Source organism: Electrophorus electricus, chromosome 26, assembly GCF_013358815.1.
Source record: "Electrophorus electricus isolate fEleEle1 chromosome 26, fEleEle1.pri, whole genome shotgun sequence".
NCBI classification, from domain to species: domain Eukaryota; kingdom Metazoa; phylum Chordata; class Actinopteri; order Gymnotiformes; family Gymnotidae; genus Electrophorus; species Electrophorus electricus.
In genome coordinates, this window is record NC_049560.1 from 4,703,968 (window position 1) to 4,722,747 (window position 18,780).

General features: G+C 52.4%; 1 protein-coding gene across 9 annotated transcripts in view; it reads right to left on the reverse strand.

Moving 5' to 3' along the window:
- ptprsa (protein tyrosine phosphatase receptor type Sa) overlaps positions 1-18,780 on the reverse strand; it is a 162,999-nt gene that overhangs the window by 35,753 nt on the left and 108,466 nt on the right. For 7 of the 9 annotated variants that reach the window (XM_035523295.1, XM_035523294.1, XM_035523290.1 and 4 more), the window contains 4 exons: positions 13,452-13,721; positions 12,731-13,312; positions 12,419-12,555; positions 12,115-12,259 (listed from right to left, as the gene is read on the reverse strand). In XM_035523295.1, the coding sequence (XP_035379188.1) occupies positions 12,115-12,259; positions 12,419-12,555; positions 12,731-13,312; positions 13,452-13,721 (1,134 nt within the window). Of the gene's footprint in view, positions 1-2,110; positions 2,229-3,289; positions 3,317-4,217; positions 4,412-5,553; positions 5,869-12,114; positions 12,263-12,418; positions 12,556-12,730; positions 13,313-13,451; positions 13,722-18,780 lie in introns of all 9 variants that reach the window. The other 2 variants (XM_035523287.1, XM_035523288.1) reach the window with 2 other exon arrangements.

Here is an 18,780-nt window from a genome sequence, read left to right on the forward strand (position 1 = left end):
GATTCAAAGGGCAGGTAGGAGGGGCCTGACATGACTCACGGGTCAGGTAGGAGGGGCCTCATATGATTCAAAGGACAGGTAGGAGGGGCCTGACATGACTCACGGGTCAGGTAGGAGGGGCCTCATATGATTCAAAGGGCAGGTAGGAGGGGCCTGACATGACTCACGGGTCAGGTAGGAGGGGCCTCATATGATTCAAAGGACAGGTAGGAGGGGCCTGACATGACTCACGGGTCAGGTAGGAGGGGCCTCATATGATTCAAAGGACAGGTGGGAGGGGCCTGACATGACTCACGGGTCAGGTAGGAGGGGCCTCATATGATTCAAAGGACAGGTAGGAGGGGCCTGACATGGGTCAGGTAGGAGGGGCCTTAGCAGAAATTTGCAGGATTATCAGGATTTTGTAAGATAAACGGTTAAAAACATCCCCTTTATACCAATGAGGTCTTCGTAAAACTTCACCTTTCACTTGCCTTTATTGATGTCACAAAATCCCATAAATAAATAACTAAATAAATCCAGGAACTAAATAAGTAAATACCAGCAGGGCACCCACGAGCATGGCTGTTACTTTACACTGTTGCACTATAAGACTTCCATAGTCCATAGACTACCAAACAGAAGTGGGCTGGTATTAATCAGATCTCTTTTGGCTGTCGGGCCAACGGAGCCGGACGTGGTTGGCTGGGTCTCCCAGTGCCTGGCAGTGGCTCGGTAGCACACATGCAGTCAATCACGAGCGTGTCTCTCGCCCTCTCGGACGACGCGGCGGCATGAGAAGGATCGATACGGCCACGTCCGCTGGGAGACTGAGGGCCAGTAAGCTGATGACGCGGGGCTGTAATCGCCACGTCGATGCTCGTCGAGTTCGCCCTCCGCTAACAAAAACCGCGTGGGGCAGGGTCGCAACCGACCGTCAATACATCAAGACACGGAGAAGGAGTGAAGGAAAAAAAAAAACATCAAAAAACAACAAAAACCCCTTTTTGGTTGCCTCATTCATTTCAAAAACATGCTGCGTTTATATATTACCCGTACGAACAGAATGTGGTCCAAACCCAGCACTGAGACAACAGAGGGTACAGGCAGAAGGTTCTGGGGCTTGTGTCTAATAGGCCAAAAATGGGGGTTTCGGTGGGGGAGGGGCTGGGGCCCAGGCTCACGTCTGCCTCCGATAGGCGGGGGGGGGCCCTTTCACTCTGTGCGATGCCTCTGTCAGCGGCTGAAAAGGGCTCGGCCCTTATCGGGGGTGGATTAAGTGCACCGACAGCATAATGTCCCAGAAATGCAGTGCGAAAGTGTCCGGCCCCCCGTCACACGAAAAACCATGATGCTCTTTACCTAAGAAGGGCTAAGTCCATTTTCTGCTTCCTGTCTCGTTTTATTTCTTTATTTTATTTCTTTAACTTAAGCTCGTTCGCCACAGTCTCAGAAAGGAGACGTGGCTGGGGGAGGGGCCTTCTTTGAGAGGCGGAGTTAGAATGTGTGTGTGTGTGTGTTGACGTGCGTACGCGCGTGCGTGTGTGTGTGTTGGGGGGGGGGTTGAGTGCAGAGACTGACAGGCAGCTGTAGAGGAGCTGTCACACACTGTCACCTGCGATAGGCACACCTGTCACGCTCTCCACGTTTCACAGCAACGCTCGGAGCCACGCCGGCCAGAAAATGGGCTGCCACGGTGAGCTCCAGAGCGCGCGCACACACACACACACACACACACACACACACACACACACACACACACACACACACACACACAGTACCACTATAGTGACACTCCCATTTGTGCTTGTGCTTTGCAGTTTCCACTCTACAGAGATGATTCGAATCGTCCTCTGGGCTTGAAAGCCGACACAGTTCAATCTGAGGAGGTGAGTCCTTAAAACATGACCACCTCCTAAAGGGGGCTTGTCCCCTCCACCCAAATCACAGGCATCTACACCCCATCTTTCTTTTAGTCCTTTACCTCTACACAAAACCCCACATGACGAATGTTTCCCACACACCACCCTCCGCGGAGGTTTCCCCCCGTGACGTTCCGATGATCCTGCTCTGCGCTCCGTTTTCGGGCAGCCACTTGTTTTTTTCCCCCGCGTGGCGTGCGGACGCTCACCTGCTCCCTTGGTGGCCACCAGCTTGGGTTTGCTGCGCGCGCCGTCGCCCTTGGTGGTGTATGCCGCCACGGTAACCGAGTAGGTGGTGTCTGGCCACAGTCCTCCGATGACCATCTCCTGCAGGTCACAGACGGGAGCAGGGGTTTGGTACTCGGACTCAGCCACCCTGCTCGCCCGGCCATCGCCCACGTCTCACCCCCTATGCGACGGCCCGCCAGTGCGGCGGTCAGACGCGTGTGGACTCTTCAAAGGCCGAGTTTAATGGGCTGAATCTATTCTCACTGTCTGCCTTCCCAAGACACGCCGCACTGATATCTGACACCCGCTCATCATAACTAGGTGCTGGTCAGGCTTGCCTCTGGCTCTCCCGTGGTCTCTGTTTCGCTTTCTCTTCCTTCTCTCACTCCATCTCTCTCACTCCGTCTCCCCATCTGTCTGTTCTCCCCCTCCCCTCCCCTCCCCCCACACCGCCTCTCATCCTTTCATGCTCTCTCTCTCTCTCTCTCTCCTTCCTCCCCTCTTTCTCTCCCTCCCACCATCTCTCTCCCTCTCATGGACCTTGTGGAGGACGTGTGCGGTGAGCTAATTCGGCGGCGAGGCTCCAGACCTCACCAGGTGAGGTGGGGGCGAACACATGCCGGCGGGCAGAGCAGAGAGGCTCCAAACAGCTGGAGCTGGCCACACCCCACGCTTAAGCCCAGTAAACCATGCATAACAGCTACATCCAAAAAAAAACAAACAAACAAATATCCAGAACCCAAACAAACAAATCAATCAACAAACGCTTCTACAAGAAATTATTGTTTGGTTCTTTCTAGAATATTCTAATAGAAAAGGGAACGTCTTAGAAGTCACATCACACACACACACACACAGAACACGACACAGCACTTCACATCAGCACTGTAAAAACGAGGCACACCAGAGACAAGGTGCGGTAGACATGAATGAGTGCTGGATATTGCATCACCCTGTCTGTGTATGACCGGTGGGACTTGACGCTGGGGCGTTACATCTGAGGGCCCGGCAGTGCGGCCCACCTCCACGTTTCTCTGCCGCCTGCCCTCTGGGCTGAGGGTGTGTGTGTGTGTGTGGGATGTGGGAGGGGTTAGACGACTGGGTGATGCAATAACGCACGTTCGGCGACTACACCAAACACTCGGAGGCTCCGTACTCACGTATTCAGCTGTGTCGTCCGTTTCCCACTGCGGCCCCCCCACCCAAGGAGGAGGGCGCAGGAGAAAGCAATTTCAGAAAGGCAGAGCGAGATGTACGCAGAGAGCGAAAGAGAGAGAGAGAGAGAGAGAGAGAGAGAGAGAGAGAGAGAGGGGGTGGAGGCAGAGATGGAGAGAGAGAGAGAGAGAGGGGGAAGAAATAAGAGTTTGAAAGGTGAAGATAGGCCAAGGCAGATTCTCAAGTGTGTTTGTTCCAAGTAGGTCACACGGTAAAAGCAGGAGAAAAAAAAATGATGCTTTGTTCATGGATTCTGTTTCGGAGAGTGGGGTTGGGGGGCATTTTGAGTGCTAGGCAATGCCCCTACCTTGCCAGACGTGGGGCAGTTAGCGAGGCCCCCTGAGCGGGTTGGGCCGACGAGCAGCTGGATCCCAGCCCAGCGGCGGGCTGGATCAAAACGTGAGCTCGAGAGCCTCGTTAACTCAACGGTAGGAAGCTAAGCTAACTGAACTAGCCAAGCTGCCACTGGCCAAAATGACTGGCATAGAAATATAAATGTTTAAAAAAACAAAAAAAACCCAAAAACAATATAAGAGCTTAAAATCTAGCGCGGAAAACCTACTGTATGCTTACAGCATTAGTCAGCCTGAATCTATGACCACGGTGTTGCTGGCACCTGTGTATCTGCTCCAGCAGGTGTGCTACAGGAACTCATGGCAGCAGCACAGTCTCACGGCCTGCCTCCCTGTTGCTATGACGACCCTGCCCTCTCTTTTATTCTAATCCCAGCTTCCGAAGCTGACTGCTTCCGGTACTCCACGTTCAGCGCTCAGCGACACCTGTATTATCGTCACTGGTCGCCGTGGCGCGCACCGGAGGCTCTGAGAGGCTTTTAGCCGGGATCACCCCCCGGGGGGGGGGGGGCAGACCTACCTGGGCGTCGGCCAGCATGACGTCCTTGATGAGGGGCAGGCCACGTGCCTCGCCGTTTTCCACGCGCACGTAGTGCACCTGGTAGCCGCGGATTTGCCCATGCTGGCGCCCGGGAAGCAGCGAGCGCCACATCACCCGCAGGGCCGTGGAGTTGATCACCTCCACCTCCACCCGCCGCGGCGGCGCGCCAGGAACTGTGTGAGGGGGGGGAAAAAAAAAGACACAATCTCACAATCGGATCAAAATATATCCGCCAAACACCCGCCAACCTAACAGAATCGCTAATATAACATAATGGTTATTTTTATTTGTAGGTTTTTGGTTAAACCGACCCAAATATAGCAGTCTGTGATGCATTAGAGCTGGCGTTGAGACACAGACAAAATGGAGCACTCTGGCTTTTTTCTCGTTTTAACGAACGGCTCCTGTAATCGGGACGGCCGCCTTCAGAACAGTGGAACAAGTTTCGAGTGCGTTCAGTCACTTAAGAGCCTGGATAAAAGTTGGATCTCTTGCCTACATTCTTTCACTGTCTTCTCTTCAGCGCGCCCTACCACCCACCCCCCGCGTACGACGACCCGTCGCGCTCAGCCCGACACCCAGCGGCTGCGGATGTGGAAGCGAATGACAAATCGCTTTATATGAGGCCCGGCCGCCAAAACACCGCCTGCGTCGCAGAGCTGGAAGACTACCAGCGGTGTTAGCAACAAGAAGAGGAGGTGTGTGTGTGTGTGTGTGTTTATTTATATAAGGATATATACATAAATCTCATTTATAGCAAAAGCCTCAATACTGCAGCCATTTTTTAACCTCACACAGAGGCAGCCTGTGCTGCGTCAACCAGCCGCTTGGCAACGGAGACGACCATCCTGCCGTTGGGGGGCTGTCAAACAAGACGTTTGGCACTTTGGCCTGTGCCTCGGGGGCTCTGGGGAAGAGCCGGGAGTTGAAGGGGCAGCGTTTCCCCTCCTGATTCCAGCGTTCCGGTAACTGCTTCTGGCGGCTGGAGAAAGCGTCTTAATGACCTGCTGTGGTGTGCTTCCAGTCGTTTTGTACAGTATCCCTGTGCCGCTTAACCCTCTACCAATTAGCTTTTATTGCCGCTACTATAAATTAAACAAGGCTACTAAGCATGTTGTGATCACAGGGGTGTGACGGAAATCTCAAACATCACTAAAAAAAAGTGCCAGGAAAAGCAAAGAGACGAAATTACGCACGTCGTCTCCACCACGATGTGAAGAACTGCTACAGAAAGCCTTTTACATTGAAACCAGGCTGCTAAGAATTATGGTACGAGGCATGCTTTAGAATTGTGGCGTAATACAGGTGTTCGTACCGTCCTCATCGGTCCGGCATAGGACGGGCGGGCTCTCGGGACCGGGCCCGACGAAGGTGGCGGCTGCCACGGTGACGCGGTACAGCGTCCACTTCTCGAGCCCCCGCAGCGTAATCTGACCGGAGGCGGGTGGGAGCTGGAGCTCCTCGGCGGGTTCGGCTCCGGGGTCGGCTCCGCCCCCCACCGCCACGTGGCGCACTCTGTACCCGGCCAGCACCCCGTTTTGGCTCTCCGCCGGCGGGGGGCGCCAACTTACCAGCAGGGAGGTGGAGCTGGGGCTGGAGCATGTAATCTCCTGAGGAGGGGCGGAGGGCTCTGCTCGGGCGGGGGGGGGGAGGGAGGGGGGGCGGGGCAAGGCAGGGGGGCGGGGAGAGGGGGTGGAAAACAAAAAAACGAAAAGATGGGAAAGAGAAAAAGAAAATGATAAAAGGGAAAAACCGAACTGAAAAAACAAGCAACGACCGTACTTAACATAAAGAAGGTAAATAATAATAATAGCAAAAAACTCAGACAAAATTCAGAGGCCAAATGTAAAGGTAAACAAAAGAGGATTGTAACATGACATGCATAATAATGAGATATGATGATGTTTAAAAAAAAACCCAAAACAAACAAACTAACTAAAAAAAGGGCTTTTATTCTGAAAGCCCGGCGTAGCCACAGGGCCCCAGCCAAGGCCGTGCGAGTCCGGCTTTGGCCGGCGCTGCACATCTTGGGATGCTGAATGGTGGATTGGGAAGGGTGCACATGGGCTTTACTGCTCCATGTCTCACTAGAACGTGGTGACTTCTACGCTGGGCTGCACTGCCTGGCACACGCCCCCTGGAGGAGGGCTGGACTTTGGAGCTCACTCATGGAGATCCTGTTTGCTAGATCAACGGGGAGGCCTTGTGTTAAAGGGTTCTCTCCTCAGAGCAGTGCTGAATGCGGGGAGGCGTGCGGGGACGACCGCACACTCCCCCAGCATGGAACTACAGCTCAGCTCCTTACGTATCTGCTCGGTGTGTGAACTTCAGCAGCTGGATGCCTCTCTCTCTTTCTCTGTGTGTGTGTGTGTGTGTGTGTCTATACACCTCCCTTGTCTATTTTTCTATAAGAAGTCCATTATATAGCCCATATTAAAATGATTCTTTTAGTGACACTGATATCTGTTTGTGAAACCCAAAAAAAACAAATAACAAACAACTGATAAGGGAATTTCACGGAAAACAAACCAAGAGACAACAGAACTGAAACTTCAACAGAACACCTTCTGCAAAAAAAGAAGCTGAAATTAATTGAAAACTGGCTAAGGGATTACAGGAAAATGAATTTCTCTGCAAAATAAATGATTGTAAAGAAAACATTAGGATCCAAATGTCAACTCATACGATGCATGGGAAGCTACTGAGCTCCAAACTGAAAACAAGAGCATTAAAGACAACGAGAACAAAACCACGCGTCTTCTCACGTCATACGTACCTGGCTTCCTTCAAACACATTTTTTTAAAAAAGACTTTCTTACCAAAAGCACCCGGCTACAGGGAGACTGTACTTCCTGAGCCGGTGGGTGGCAACCCCCCCCCTCTGAAAGAGAACGACCCTCTTAACAAAAAGCGGATGCTTTAGTATCCCAATCGGTCCAAAAGCACGTCGGCTTCGTGGATATTTGACTCTTGGTTCAGGTTTGACAGGTGGTCGGTTTGAGCTGGTCAGAGGGGAGGGACTGTCCCTGTACTTCACGCAGGACTGTCCTCTATGCTACAGGGCTGAGAGACAGAGACGCTGGCACCCTGGTTCACCTCCACCGTCCGTCAAGAGCCCCTACGCTCATCCCCGTCTCTACCACCCACCTGTGCTCAGCACGACAGACAGAATCCCACACCACTGATGATCTTACGGTGTGCGAGGGGGCAACAATGGTGCTTCACCGCTTCTAGATCTTTCCAGGGCCTTTACGCTTGGCCAAAGTGGTTGTGGAAGGTAGGCTTTGCTGGGCTGTGGTTCTGGATCGTGCGCATCCTCACACACAAGCAAGGACCCGGCAGCCAGCCTGAAGGGCCGCGGCCCACTGCGGCACGGAGGGGCAACGTTACGGCAGGGAATGATGGGGGTGGGGGGCCCTTAATCCTCACCAATCCCACCTATATAATCCCACCCAGATTATACAAACAGACCTATTCAGAACCTCCCCTGCCCCGTAGATTTATTCAATATCAATTCATGGAATTTCTCCTTCGGTTCCCTTTTCTGCCTGGCAGAGGGAACTCAGAAACTCTTCAGTGATGGCGCACCATTAAGAGTGATGGCGACACAACTATCGATAGCGATCAGCTCACGGCGACCCGAGGAAAGGACGACACTTCTCCATCCATTCACAGAGCAGCAGCTGACATGTTCTTATCATTAATACATTTATTAATACTACTAATATTATTATTATTATTAACAGGAGGTATTAATGGGGAGGAGGAGTGGAAATTGTGTAAGAAGCACACTTTATTAAATCTATTACTAAATCTAACTATAGTAATTATTTAGTACTTATTACCTCATACCTGATACACCAGCCTCATTTACTGAGAGTCGTATTTCATCATCATATTATGTGTCTGACACATTTTAGAACAATTCAGAGGATTTGGGGTGCAGATGTTCTCTCTCAACGTCTGTATTTATCAACTCATAATTAAGGAATTAATCCTGACTAATGTCAAATGGATGGACTCGCCAAAATATTCCCACGGATTTGATGTCCCGCTGCAATTTTAGTAAGTGGGGAGCCAGACCGCTTGTTTGGCCAAACATGGAGGATTTGGAAACTGGTACGTTAATCTGGGCCCCTGTAGTCCCCTGTAGTCACCTGCCAGGAGGTTCGACAAGGAGCTTTTCCGTACGGCTCATCGCAACAGGTGCGGAAAGGAACGAAATGGGATTCTTATCCGTCATATACCCTCCGACCCCGACTCCCCTCGGTGTCTGTTGGAAACCCCCACTCTGGGCACGACAGGAGGGTGGATTCTGGGTCTCTGGCTCTCAGTCTGTGCACCCTCCATGACAACGTCTGAGCTGAACATCACAGTCCGAACAGCCTCCGAGCGGCGGGCTCGTTTTCCCCAGAAGGCCAGAGTGAGCAGGCCAGGAATGTCTTCCTCTCTAACCCTCAACAGTGGCTTCACATCCCCCATCATGGAAAGAGAAGGCAACCAGTCCTTTAAGTGAAGGCTCAGGTACATGCCAGTGGCGGAAAATCCAGACTAATATGATTTTCTTGACTGAATCCTTTAGCTTGAGGGATGCATGGGGGTGAAAGAGGACTTTGCCTGTCAGCCGAGGCCCTGGTGCTTGACTCTAGACCCACGCCGGCCTACAACAATGGCCCCGAGACCTGCTTTACTCAGTGGACTCCAACTTAAAAGTCTGGGGACAGCAAAGTGTACCACAGGAAGGAAAAAAAACCCAAAAAACCCCAACCCACAGGACTCAATCTCCTTTCTCGCGTTCCTGAAGAAGTCCAGCCTGCCAGTCTGCTGTCGCTGCTTTGACACTAGGCTCGAACGCTAGGACACTTGATATGATGCTTTTAGTAAGAAGCTCCATCGTTAATTGTCATTTATCCCGAAGCATTAGTGCTTAAACGCCCGCGAGAGTCCGGGGAGATGCAGGTAAACGCGCCGGACGCGTGCGGCGTGCATGCCTACGCTGCGCTGATGTGGTGTGTGTGTGTATGTGTTTTAACGGAAGCGCCTGCCGGTGCTACACAGAGGTAATTGGATTTATAGCTAGCGGGGAGAAAAAAAGAGAGCGGGAGATAGCGGGGGGGACGGGACGGGACTTTGAAGTGTTGCTCCACGCGCGGTGGCCTGTTTGTTTGCGTCGGGGTCGGGCGATCTCTTTAGTCATCCCGCCCTGCGGCCCATTAGTTGCGGCCCCGGGAAGCTTTGCATTCGCCGGGGCCGGGCGGTGATCCGGTGTGCTCTGGGAGCCTGGAGCAGCCTGTCCAGCTCTGTAGTCCGCGAGAGAGAGAAGGAACCCCAGCAGGGTGACGGCGGGCCGCGTGAAGAGACCCCTGCCCGCCCCCCTGTCGGGCTCCACCCACCTCGCCACCCGGCTCCATCAGTCTACCGCTATGATGGATGACAGGTCAGGCTCTTAGTGACAGAAATGGTAGAAATATATCAAAAATATAACCAGGCCGTGACAGTTCAGGAGGGCTGGCACTCTAATGCTCAAAGCAATGTATGTGGTTGGAGCAATAAAAGAATATATCTGAACTGGATACCCTCTGAGATAGATTGCGGGGGTGGGGGGTGGTGGGGGGGTCATGTGACATCGGAAAAGGCAGCGGCTAACTGGACTTCTTCCGAACAGCGATCACTTACCTCTCAGGAACCAACACATAACGTTTATTCAATTGTTTGTGTGTGCATGCGTGTGTGTGTGTGTGTGTGTGCGTGCACATTTGCATGGTGTTTTGCTGATGTATTGGGCCTGTCACCTAACTGACCTCTTTCTCAAAGTGACTCTATTTTCGGTCTGTGCTCGAGGGAGGCATCTGTGCCCGGGCGAGGGGGTGTGTCCGTGAGACGCCCCATTAAAGCCCCTGGACGGGGCAGCGTGAGGGCCGCCGTTGGCCACGCCCCCACGGATACTCACTCTCACCTTTAGTTTAATGGCTTTTCTTTCGCACTGCTTAGTGCTGCGCTGAAGGTGGGGCACCCACCAAAACGCCAAACCAATACATAAATGAAGAATGTCAAAGGACCCCGGACGGGAGGGCTCACTGAAACCGGCCGTCTGTCGCCTGGTCAGCCCCTCGGCGCCTCACAATAACGTAAGCCGAAACGAAACCGAGAAAGGGAAAGAAAAAGAAACCCAAAGGAAAACAAGAAGTGAAAAAACCTTTCGGAGGATCTGTGTAACTAACGCTGGAAGAAAGAGGAGTCAGGTGGCGTCAGGGTGTACAGGAGAATGACGGCATCACACACACACACACACACACACACACACACACGGAGGTACATTAAAATCAAATACATATCCGTTAATAAGCAGACACTTAAGTAAAAATCAGAATGAATAAAGAAATGCCTGAGACAGGTAAAGGCAATGGGGAGTTACACAGGTTAGGTCATGTCTGGTGCAAACTGGGAGAAGAGAAGGTCTGCAGGGTGCCCCCTTCAGGCGTGTGAGGAGCGGTGCATGCAGCAGCTGCTCTCTGAAACACGGGCCTGCCTGTGTAATGGCTGTGGACTGCTGTGCCAACACACACACACACTCAAACACGCACACACACACTCCAGCTGCACCTGCACAGGTACTCGGGCGCTGGTGAAAACAGAAAACATGTTAAAGCAGAAGGACCCCACAGCCCAGGTTTTGTTCTCCTCTTTGGCGGGTCTCTCACTGCTGTTCCATCGCGGTTTTCATCGATGGTTATCTCGACGAGCTTCACAACGCCGCCTTCGCCCGCCGCTCGCGCTTACGGAAAACGGCCAAAAAAGCCAAACTTCGCTCCGAGGCAAAAAGAGCGTAATAAATCAGTGGCGTCCCCCGCCCCAGTCCCGGGCCGTGACGAGCAGGCGAGAGCCTCGGCAGACACGGGGAGGCGGCGATGCCGTGGGCATTTCGGACGCAAGGGTGAGAAAAAACAAACAAACAAGCGCCCTCGGTGTCGGCAAATCAGTAAGAAACAGGAAGAAACAGGAGGGAAGAAGCACACTTGTGTTGGAGCAATCAATCTGCCCACGCTAGTGTTGTATTAAAAGTGCGACCAGTGGCGGAGAAAAACCAAGGAGGGGAAAAAACCAAACGAGAAGCCCTGTAACGCAGCGAAGGGTGGAGAAGAGGGCCTGGGAACAGTCTGTGGTCTCCGCCCTCGCTGGGGTGGGGGTCCATTAAACTACGCAACCGAACAGGAGTCGGCGCTTTCGCAACATCAAAGCGTGCCTGTGGGCTGCTGGGAAAGAAATCAGTAGTGATTACGTTCAGAAAAAAACAATCAGTTAGCGTCACGGCAGAACAGGAACGGTGGCATGCATGTCAGTACAACACAGTCCACAGAGCTACTCAGAAACACTCACAGACACACACAAACCGGCTGAGGTCACCCCGATGGGGCAGTTCTTGCTTATGGCCCAAAGGTGATGCTGTTTGCACATAGCACATACATGGAAACTCAGAAACAAACACGCACCAAAAATGCATCAAATCCCTGACAGGGCTTCTCTGCCATGTGTTTTAAAGCCCTTGTTACATCAGGTTACATCTCTTGCAGTGTCCGAGCTGGGTGTGTGTGTGTGTGTGTGTGTGTGTGGGGGAAGACGACGTTCACGTCCTTAGCACAGATCTAAATCAGAGGGCCACTCAGGACACAGACTCACACTCTTCACATTTACAGACTCCCTACTGAGGGGGACACACACAACGATATCATCATCATTCCCATTCAACGCTTGGGGTGCGGATCGAAGCTTGCCGCTCGGCAGTCGGAACAATCCCGGCACGCCACCGCCAGAACCTGTCCACTTAGTTAATTTTTTGCAAACAGCAGAGCGGCAAGAATGCGAAATGAATACATACTGGCTTGGGACGTCTTCTGAGAGATCTCATTGGTGAAAGCCCCCAGGCCTTTGTTGGAGACGGCGGCCAGCGAGAAGTGGTACTCGGTGTTCGCGTGCAGGCCTTCCACCACGTAGGAGGAAGTCGGACCAAACGATCTGGTCACCTGCTGGTTGGAGAACGGTAAGGTGACCCCAGATCAGACACATCAGGGAGGAGCTCATGCTCCAACGACAAACAGTGCCCCCCCCCCCGGGCTTGCCACATTAAAACATTACGGCGGGTTTAGGGGAGCATGAGGTCGTGGGAAACCGTGAGTGTGTACCTGGCTCCCTGGAGCACTTTCTCTGTAGCGCAGCTCATAGCGGATGATTCCCTCCTTCTCGAACGCCGGCTCCCAGGTCAGCTGGATGCTGGTGTCCATCACCTCGCCCGCCTGGAACCTGGACGGCTGCCCGGGCACTGCGGGTGGAGCGGGCCAGAGAACAGAGAGGGAGAGGAGAACATTGGCGCCAGCCACGGATGGCTTCACCATGCCACAACCTAGCTACCGTGGCGGACCGCTTAGCACCGGAAACGGCCGCAGGCTGGCACCACCTGGTGGTGGAAGTGGGATCGGGCGGGTGTGTCTACGAACCTCCCTGTAGCACCTTGACATGGATGGGGTCAGAGAACGGGCCGTCCCCTACCGACGTGAAGGCCAGCACGCGTATGGTGTAGGTCTCCGAGGCCACCAGGTTCTGGATGGTGGTGATCACGCTGTCCTGGACGTTGTGGATCTGCCACTTGCTCATTGGTTGGGAGGGGTCCATGGTGTAGTAGACCCGGTAACCCTTGATTTGGCCGTTAGGCTCCTCGGGCTCCTCCCACCTCACCATCATGGTGCTCTGTGAGATGATGCGTGCCTGGATGTTCCTGGGTGGACTGGCAGGAGCCTGCTCTCCTGTCCTGGCCTCCACCGGCTCGCTGGCCGGCCCCTGGCCGATGGTGTTGAAGGCAGAGACACGGATCTCGTACTCGGTGTTGGGGGACAGGCCCCCGATGCTGTAGCGGGTGGTGGTGATGGAGTCCATGGTTTCAAACTTGCTCTCAGGCGTCTTGGCCCGGTATTGGATGATGTAGTGCGAGACGGGCTCGGGGTTGCCGCTGTCCCAGGTGATTGTGATGCTGGTCGCCGTCGTCTCGGTAACCAGCGGCGTACCTGGAGGCTTAGGCAGAGCTGCAAGAGTGCGATAGGAAGACTGTAACACATGTCCCACGTGAGTCAACACAGACGAACTCGCCTGACCACAAAACAGCCGCCAGAGGAGGAGAAACCCTGACCCCGAACGGCGCAGGAGAAGCATGCGCCCACTTACACTTGACGATGATCTGCGACACGGCCTCGATGATGCCCAGGCTGCTCATGGCCACACAGGTGTAGTTGGCCGACTCGCGCACGCCGTTCAGCTCCAGGACGTTGCGGCCCACCGGCATGTCGTCCTCGGGCGTCAGGTCCTCCGAGTTGAGCATCCACTTGACGTAGGGCATGGGGGAGCCCACGGCCACGCACGTTATGTTCACGCTGCCCCCGGGCATGATCTCGTGGCTGGTGGGCAGGATGGAGAAGCGAGGTGGGACGCGCCGCACTGCACACGCCCAGCCAGCCAAACGGCAGAGAGAGAGAGAGAGGGAGGGGGAGAGAGAGAGAGAGAGAGAGAGAGAGAGAGAGAGAGAGAGAGAGAGAGAGAGAGAGAGAGAGAGAGAGAGAGAGAGGTGACAAGACAGGGCGATGAAAATGAGTCCTTCTTTAGAGCACAACCATTGTCTAAAGAGACAACAAATCATAAACAAGTGAGACTGAAAACTAAAAATCAAAAAGAATGATAACGGAAGTAAACTAACAGAACTGCTTCACCGACAATGTAGATTGACATTAAAGCAACATAGTCATAGCAACAGGGTTCCATTGACTAATATTTGACCCATCACAGCACATTTAAAATCACACAAAAATCTATTACGAGTTTCTCATCTTCTGGAACTGGACCTCTGTGTGAAGTGTGCGAGCGTAAACAGCCATCAGAGTTGGAGTGAAGGTGTGGGGGGGCTGGCTGAGCCCCCCACTGGACCCTCGCTCCCACCCCCCCACCCGCCCCCCCCCAAAAAAATCCCCTCTGCTACTGCCCAGGAAGGGCGGATCCTGACCCGGCCTTGGGAGATGTGCCGGGAGGTGTGCGTCTGCGCGTGGCCGCGCGTGCGTCTGCGCGTGCGTCGTGGCGCACGGGCCAAGTGAATCCGTTCTCTAGCTAAAGATGAGAAACCTTAATCAGATTTTTGTGATTCGGGGTAAATCAACTGGACGAAGCCTTTTTTGAAAGATCTGACACGGTCCCATTGATAGATGCAGCTATCATATTCACAGACATCATGCAGAAGTAGAGGGAGAGAAGAACCAAAGAGGAAATGGAAAATTAAAACAAATCTCCGAGAGAGAGAGAGTGAGAGAGAGAGAGAGAGAGAGATAAAATGCATAGTGGAATGTAACTGAAGGGTCGCTAGCATGCCCAGACAAAGACGACTGAAGAGAAAGAGGACAAAGAGGAGGAACGAGGGGAAGTAGGAGCAGAAATCTCGCCCGAGAGAGCGACAAAGATAAAGAGAGTAGACGGAGGGGCAGGTGTAGGGGGAGAAACCCACTTCAACGCTGACAAAGTTAGGGTTTTGGTTTTTGGTTTTTTCTTCTCTCCTGCTAACTGGACTTAACGTGACTGCCGTGCTTGTCACACTGCGGTCCTGGCCAGACGTTGTAGCCCGGCGTCAATTTGTGGACTCAAACCTAGGAAATCTAATTGTGAACGACCCTGGGAAAGCAGCCAATGACGAGAGAGGGATATGCTTATTTACAAACTCAAGGAACAACGAAAAATGCTGGAGTACGATGGGAACAGTTCAGCGCCTCCACAACAAGGGCTGCCAAAGCTAGACAAGAACGTCGGGATGAGCGAGGATGCTGTGGAGAGGGGTGGAGAAGGGTGGAGAAGGGGTGGAGAAGGGGTGGAGGGGGCTGGACGGTGTATGCAGGCTGTGGACAATGGCCTTTTCAGAACCAGTCCAGAGCTGCCATTCTTGGAAACCTTCAACTGCTTCCTTTAACTGAATCTGGGTTATTCCTTGAGCTTTTCGTGTGAAAACTCCATTTTCTGAGCACTGAGAGATTACATGCTAGCTAGAGGACAAGATTAGATCTTCAGCAGATACTCACACTGATTGAAAGAGAATGTTTTTTTTTTCCCTTTACCACATCATGGATCTTATTAGAGTGTTTAACTTCTAAGATTTGTACAATCAAATGTGGACGAGTGAGAGGTTCAGCGTTAAGCTACAGTGCCTCTAAACCTGGAGCGTGGCTTCGCCAAGAACCGCAAAGTCACGCACTGCCCTGAGGGCAAAAAGTGTTCTCGTGAACGGGGCCATAGGGAGCTGTGGTATATGCATTCCAGTGAAGGGGGTCCGGAAGAGAGAGAGGGAAAAGATGAGAGAGCGAGACAGAGAGATGGAGAGAGAAGGAGAGGAGGAGAGAGAGAGAGAGGAGCATGGAGGTGGAGGTGCTAGGGCTAGCTAACAAAAAAGGAAACTGAAAAACAACGACACAGAAAGACACAGAAAGGACAGAGACAACAGATGGAGACGAGACACGAGGCAGAACAGGACTCAGGCAGCAGGACGGCAGCAGACAGTAGGGGCGGACAGACTCAGACGGACAGACTCGGACATCGACTTGGGGGGTTGGAGACAGGACAGGGCTGACGAAAGGGAGGAACACAGAGGGGCACAGAGGAGTCCGGCTCCAAAGGAAGCAAACGTCCCGGCTCTCCATGGCTTTGACATCCCCCCCCCCCAACACAGAGGGGCTTGAGATCTAAGATTCAACTTCCACCGGCGTCTTGGTCAGACGATCACTGTGGAGCCTGCCGTGTACTCCACGTGATCTCTACTACTTAAACGTGAGCGGCTCAGCGGAAAGGAAAACAGCTGATTCCGAATACTTTTGTACATCTTGTGCAAATGCACCAAACGGATCAGTAGAGTTTCACATCCTAACTATTTCTTATGAATAACCGTGTATAATAAGGATTGTTTATAAATATCTGCTACAATAAAGAGACCACGACATGGGCTGTTTAAAGCTGCAGTCTGTGCATACACAGCGGTCATGATTAGTCATGGAAATATAAACAGAAGGGATTCCAAAGAGGCTCTGCAATGGGTGACCATATATGGTCTGCAAAGAATGATAATCTCATTTCTACCCTACCAGGACATTATTATGGAATAGATTATATGCTATGTATTAAAATAATATGTAAATTACATTTTAACAGGCTATTACTCAATATGATATAATTTATATTTTATGGAGGTCGGCAGTCTGATGTATGTAATTCCCAAAGAAATTTAGCAAGTTGCTTAACGGAATAACAGTAACATGTCTTTGTTTTTTCTTTAAGGAAAAAAAACCTGTTGCAACACCCCCACCACCCCTGGCAAAAAAATGCAGTACCCCACAGTGTTTGACAAAGGTGAAAGGTCATGCATAGCTACAACTGCATGAAGGACAAATGCAATATGGAACCAAACTGACCAGCAGGCCTCGGAGCTGATGGAGTCGAACCGCTCCAACCCATCCAAGCATGCAGCCACTAGTGCAGGTGCAATTCTAGCAACATGTTTAGATGGAAAACACACACACACACACACACACACGTGGCGCTAAATGATAATAATAAAAAACCAAAGGGATCAATCAGCAAGGCTCACAGACTTAACCAGACCGAGGATGGGTGGGAATCACATGGATCTACAACGGCTGGGGTTAAATCTGGGCAGGTTTACACCAATTACAAAAGGAAAGGACCGAAGAGAAAGAGGAAAAGAAGCCGCCATGTCACGTGGAAGTGCGAGTTTGGATGAAGTGCACAACTGTTATTCTCCAGCCGGACCATGAGCGAGGCTGGCTGGGTGAGGAAGAACCTGCGACCTTTCACCTTGTTATGCGGACCGCAAGCAGAATGTCTGCTCTTCCACTTCCCCGGAAGTGCATGTCCGCCAGCCTACACTGAAGGATGGCGGAACCTCTCGCTAACGTGTCTTATAATGAGGGACACGTTAACCCCTACATCGGAGCTTTCTAAACTGGATTTCCTGGTAGCCATGCTCATTGTACTCAAATAAAACTGCTTTCAAAAAACAAACAAACAAAACAGAAATGGCTCTTTGGCCTACTTTACGTCGCCAGGGTCAAAATTTAGATTCACCGAACCCTTTAAAGGACTGTGAAAATCTCCCTGACTTCAAAGCACACACAACAATGCCTCCTAATGTTTCCCCCGTCCAGCGCGGACAAAAGCGCTACTCCGAGAGAGCCTGAAGTCCTTAATTACACGTCAGCATTTGCATCCTAGCTTATCGATCCACCAGGCTCGCCCGGCTTTGAAGAAGAACTGTATGAAACGAGTGCGTTTTCAGTTTCGTCTCAGGCCTGGCGTGCAGTCACACGGTTCAGGCGCCAACGTTTGATGTGTGCTGGGGCTCTCTGGTGTTTTGTGCTGGATAACTTGGCGCGAGAGAAAACCCGAGTGATCGGACACACTTCCCAGCAGGCCTGACCAATAGAGTTGGGAGCGACGGACAGGAAGGAAGCTTGTACAGGTGCCGAGTCGAAAATGTACATTTCAAGCCCCAGTGTGGAGGGAAGGACATGTCAAAGTAATTTACAGTGGACGAGGTAAAACTCGAAAACGGCAAAAGCGTACTGTGCTCCCTTTATTTTTTTGCCCCTGATAAGAACATGAAGGAGGGTGTTGCACTTAGGCCAACGTTCTGAAGGCGGACACTATCTGCCATTTTGGTGAGACAAGTCTGTCCAGCCCCAAAATGAAGGAGGGAAAAGCCAAAATAATGTGCAGTCCTTTTGAGTGCCACCCTGAAGCTGAGATTACACCTTGCTGGGGGGTGGGGGGGGTGTTCTATTCCTACCGCTCGGTGGAAGAGGGGGCCTTGTGGGAAATCTTTTTGGACATACCGCTCATGGTCACCCACGTTAAGCCATCAGTGCCTGGCTAAGGGGTCTCGGTGGGGGGTGTTGGGTGGAGCCAGCTGGAGTAACGGAAGTCACCACAGAAACCAAACCGGCAAACATCCGCCATCGGGTTATGTGATCACGGCAAATTTGGGACTGCCAGGGTCGGGGACCGCACCGCTAGAGGGAATCGGACACGTGGCTGTCCTTCAAACACGGCAGCACAGCTGCATGCACAGCTGCCCGCGTGCCGAGCTCGTGTCCGGCTAGTCGGATCGCGGGTCGCCCCGTGCTTCCTTCGGTTAATCCGTTGGACAAGAGTTCATTTGCAAGCCTCTGCTTTGCCTCGGCTTTGCGCCCACCAGAGAGCAGGGTGTAATCTAGCTTTCCATTCTGAGTTCACACCAAAATGCACAAGCGAGACATGCAAACGCAGGCAAGTCCAGACATGCAGAAGCTGAGGGGAAGCGTGTTTGCAGAGGCATGCGCATGCAGTCTAGCGTAAAGGACACCGGAGCCTAGCCGAGCCTAGCCCAGCACAGTATTCCTGCATCACTGAACAGGTGGCCAAGTTCTCCACTACATTCTGGAACTCCTCAGAAAGACTCACAGGTTGAAGGCCTTTA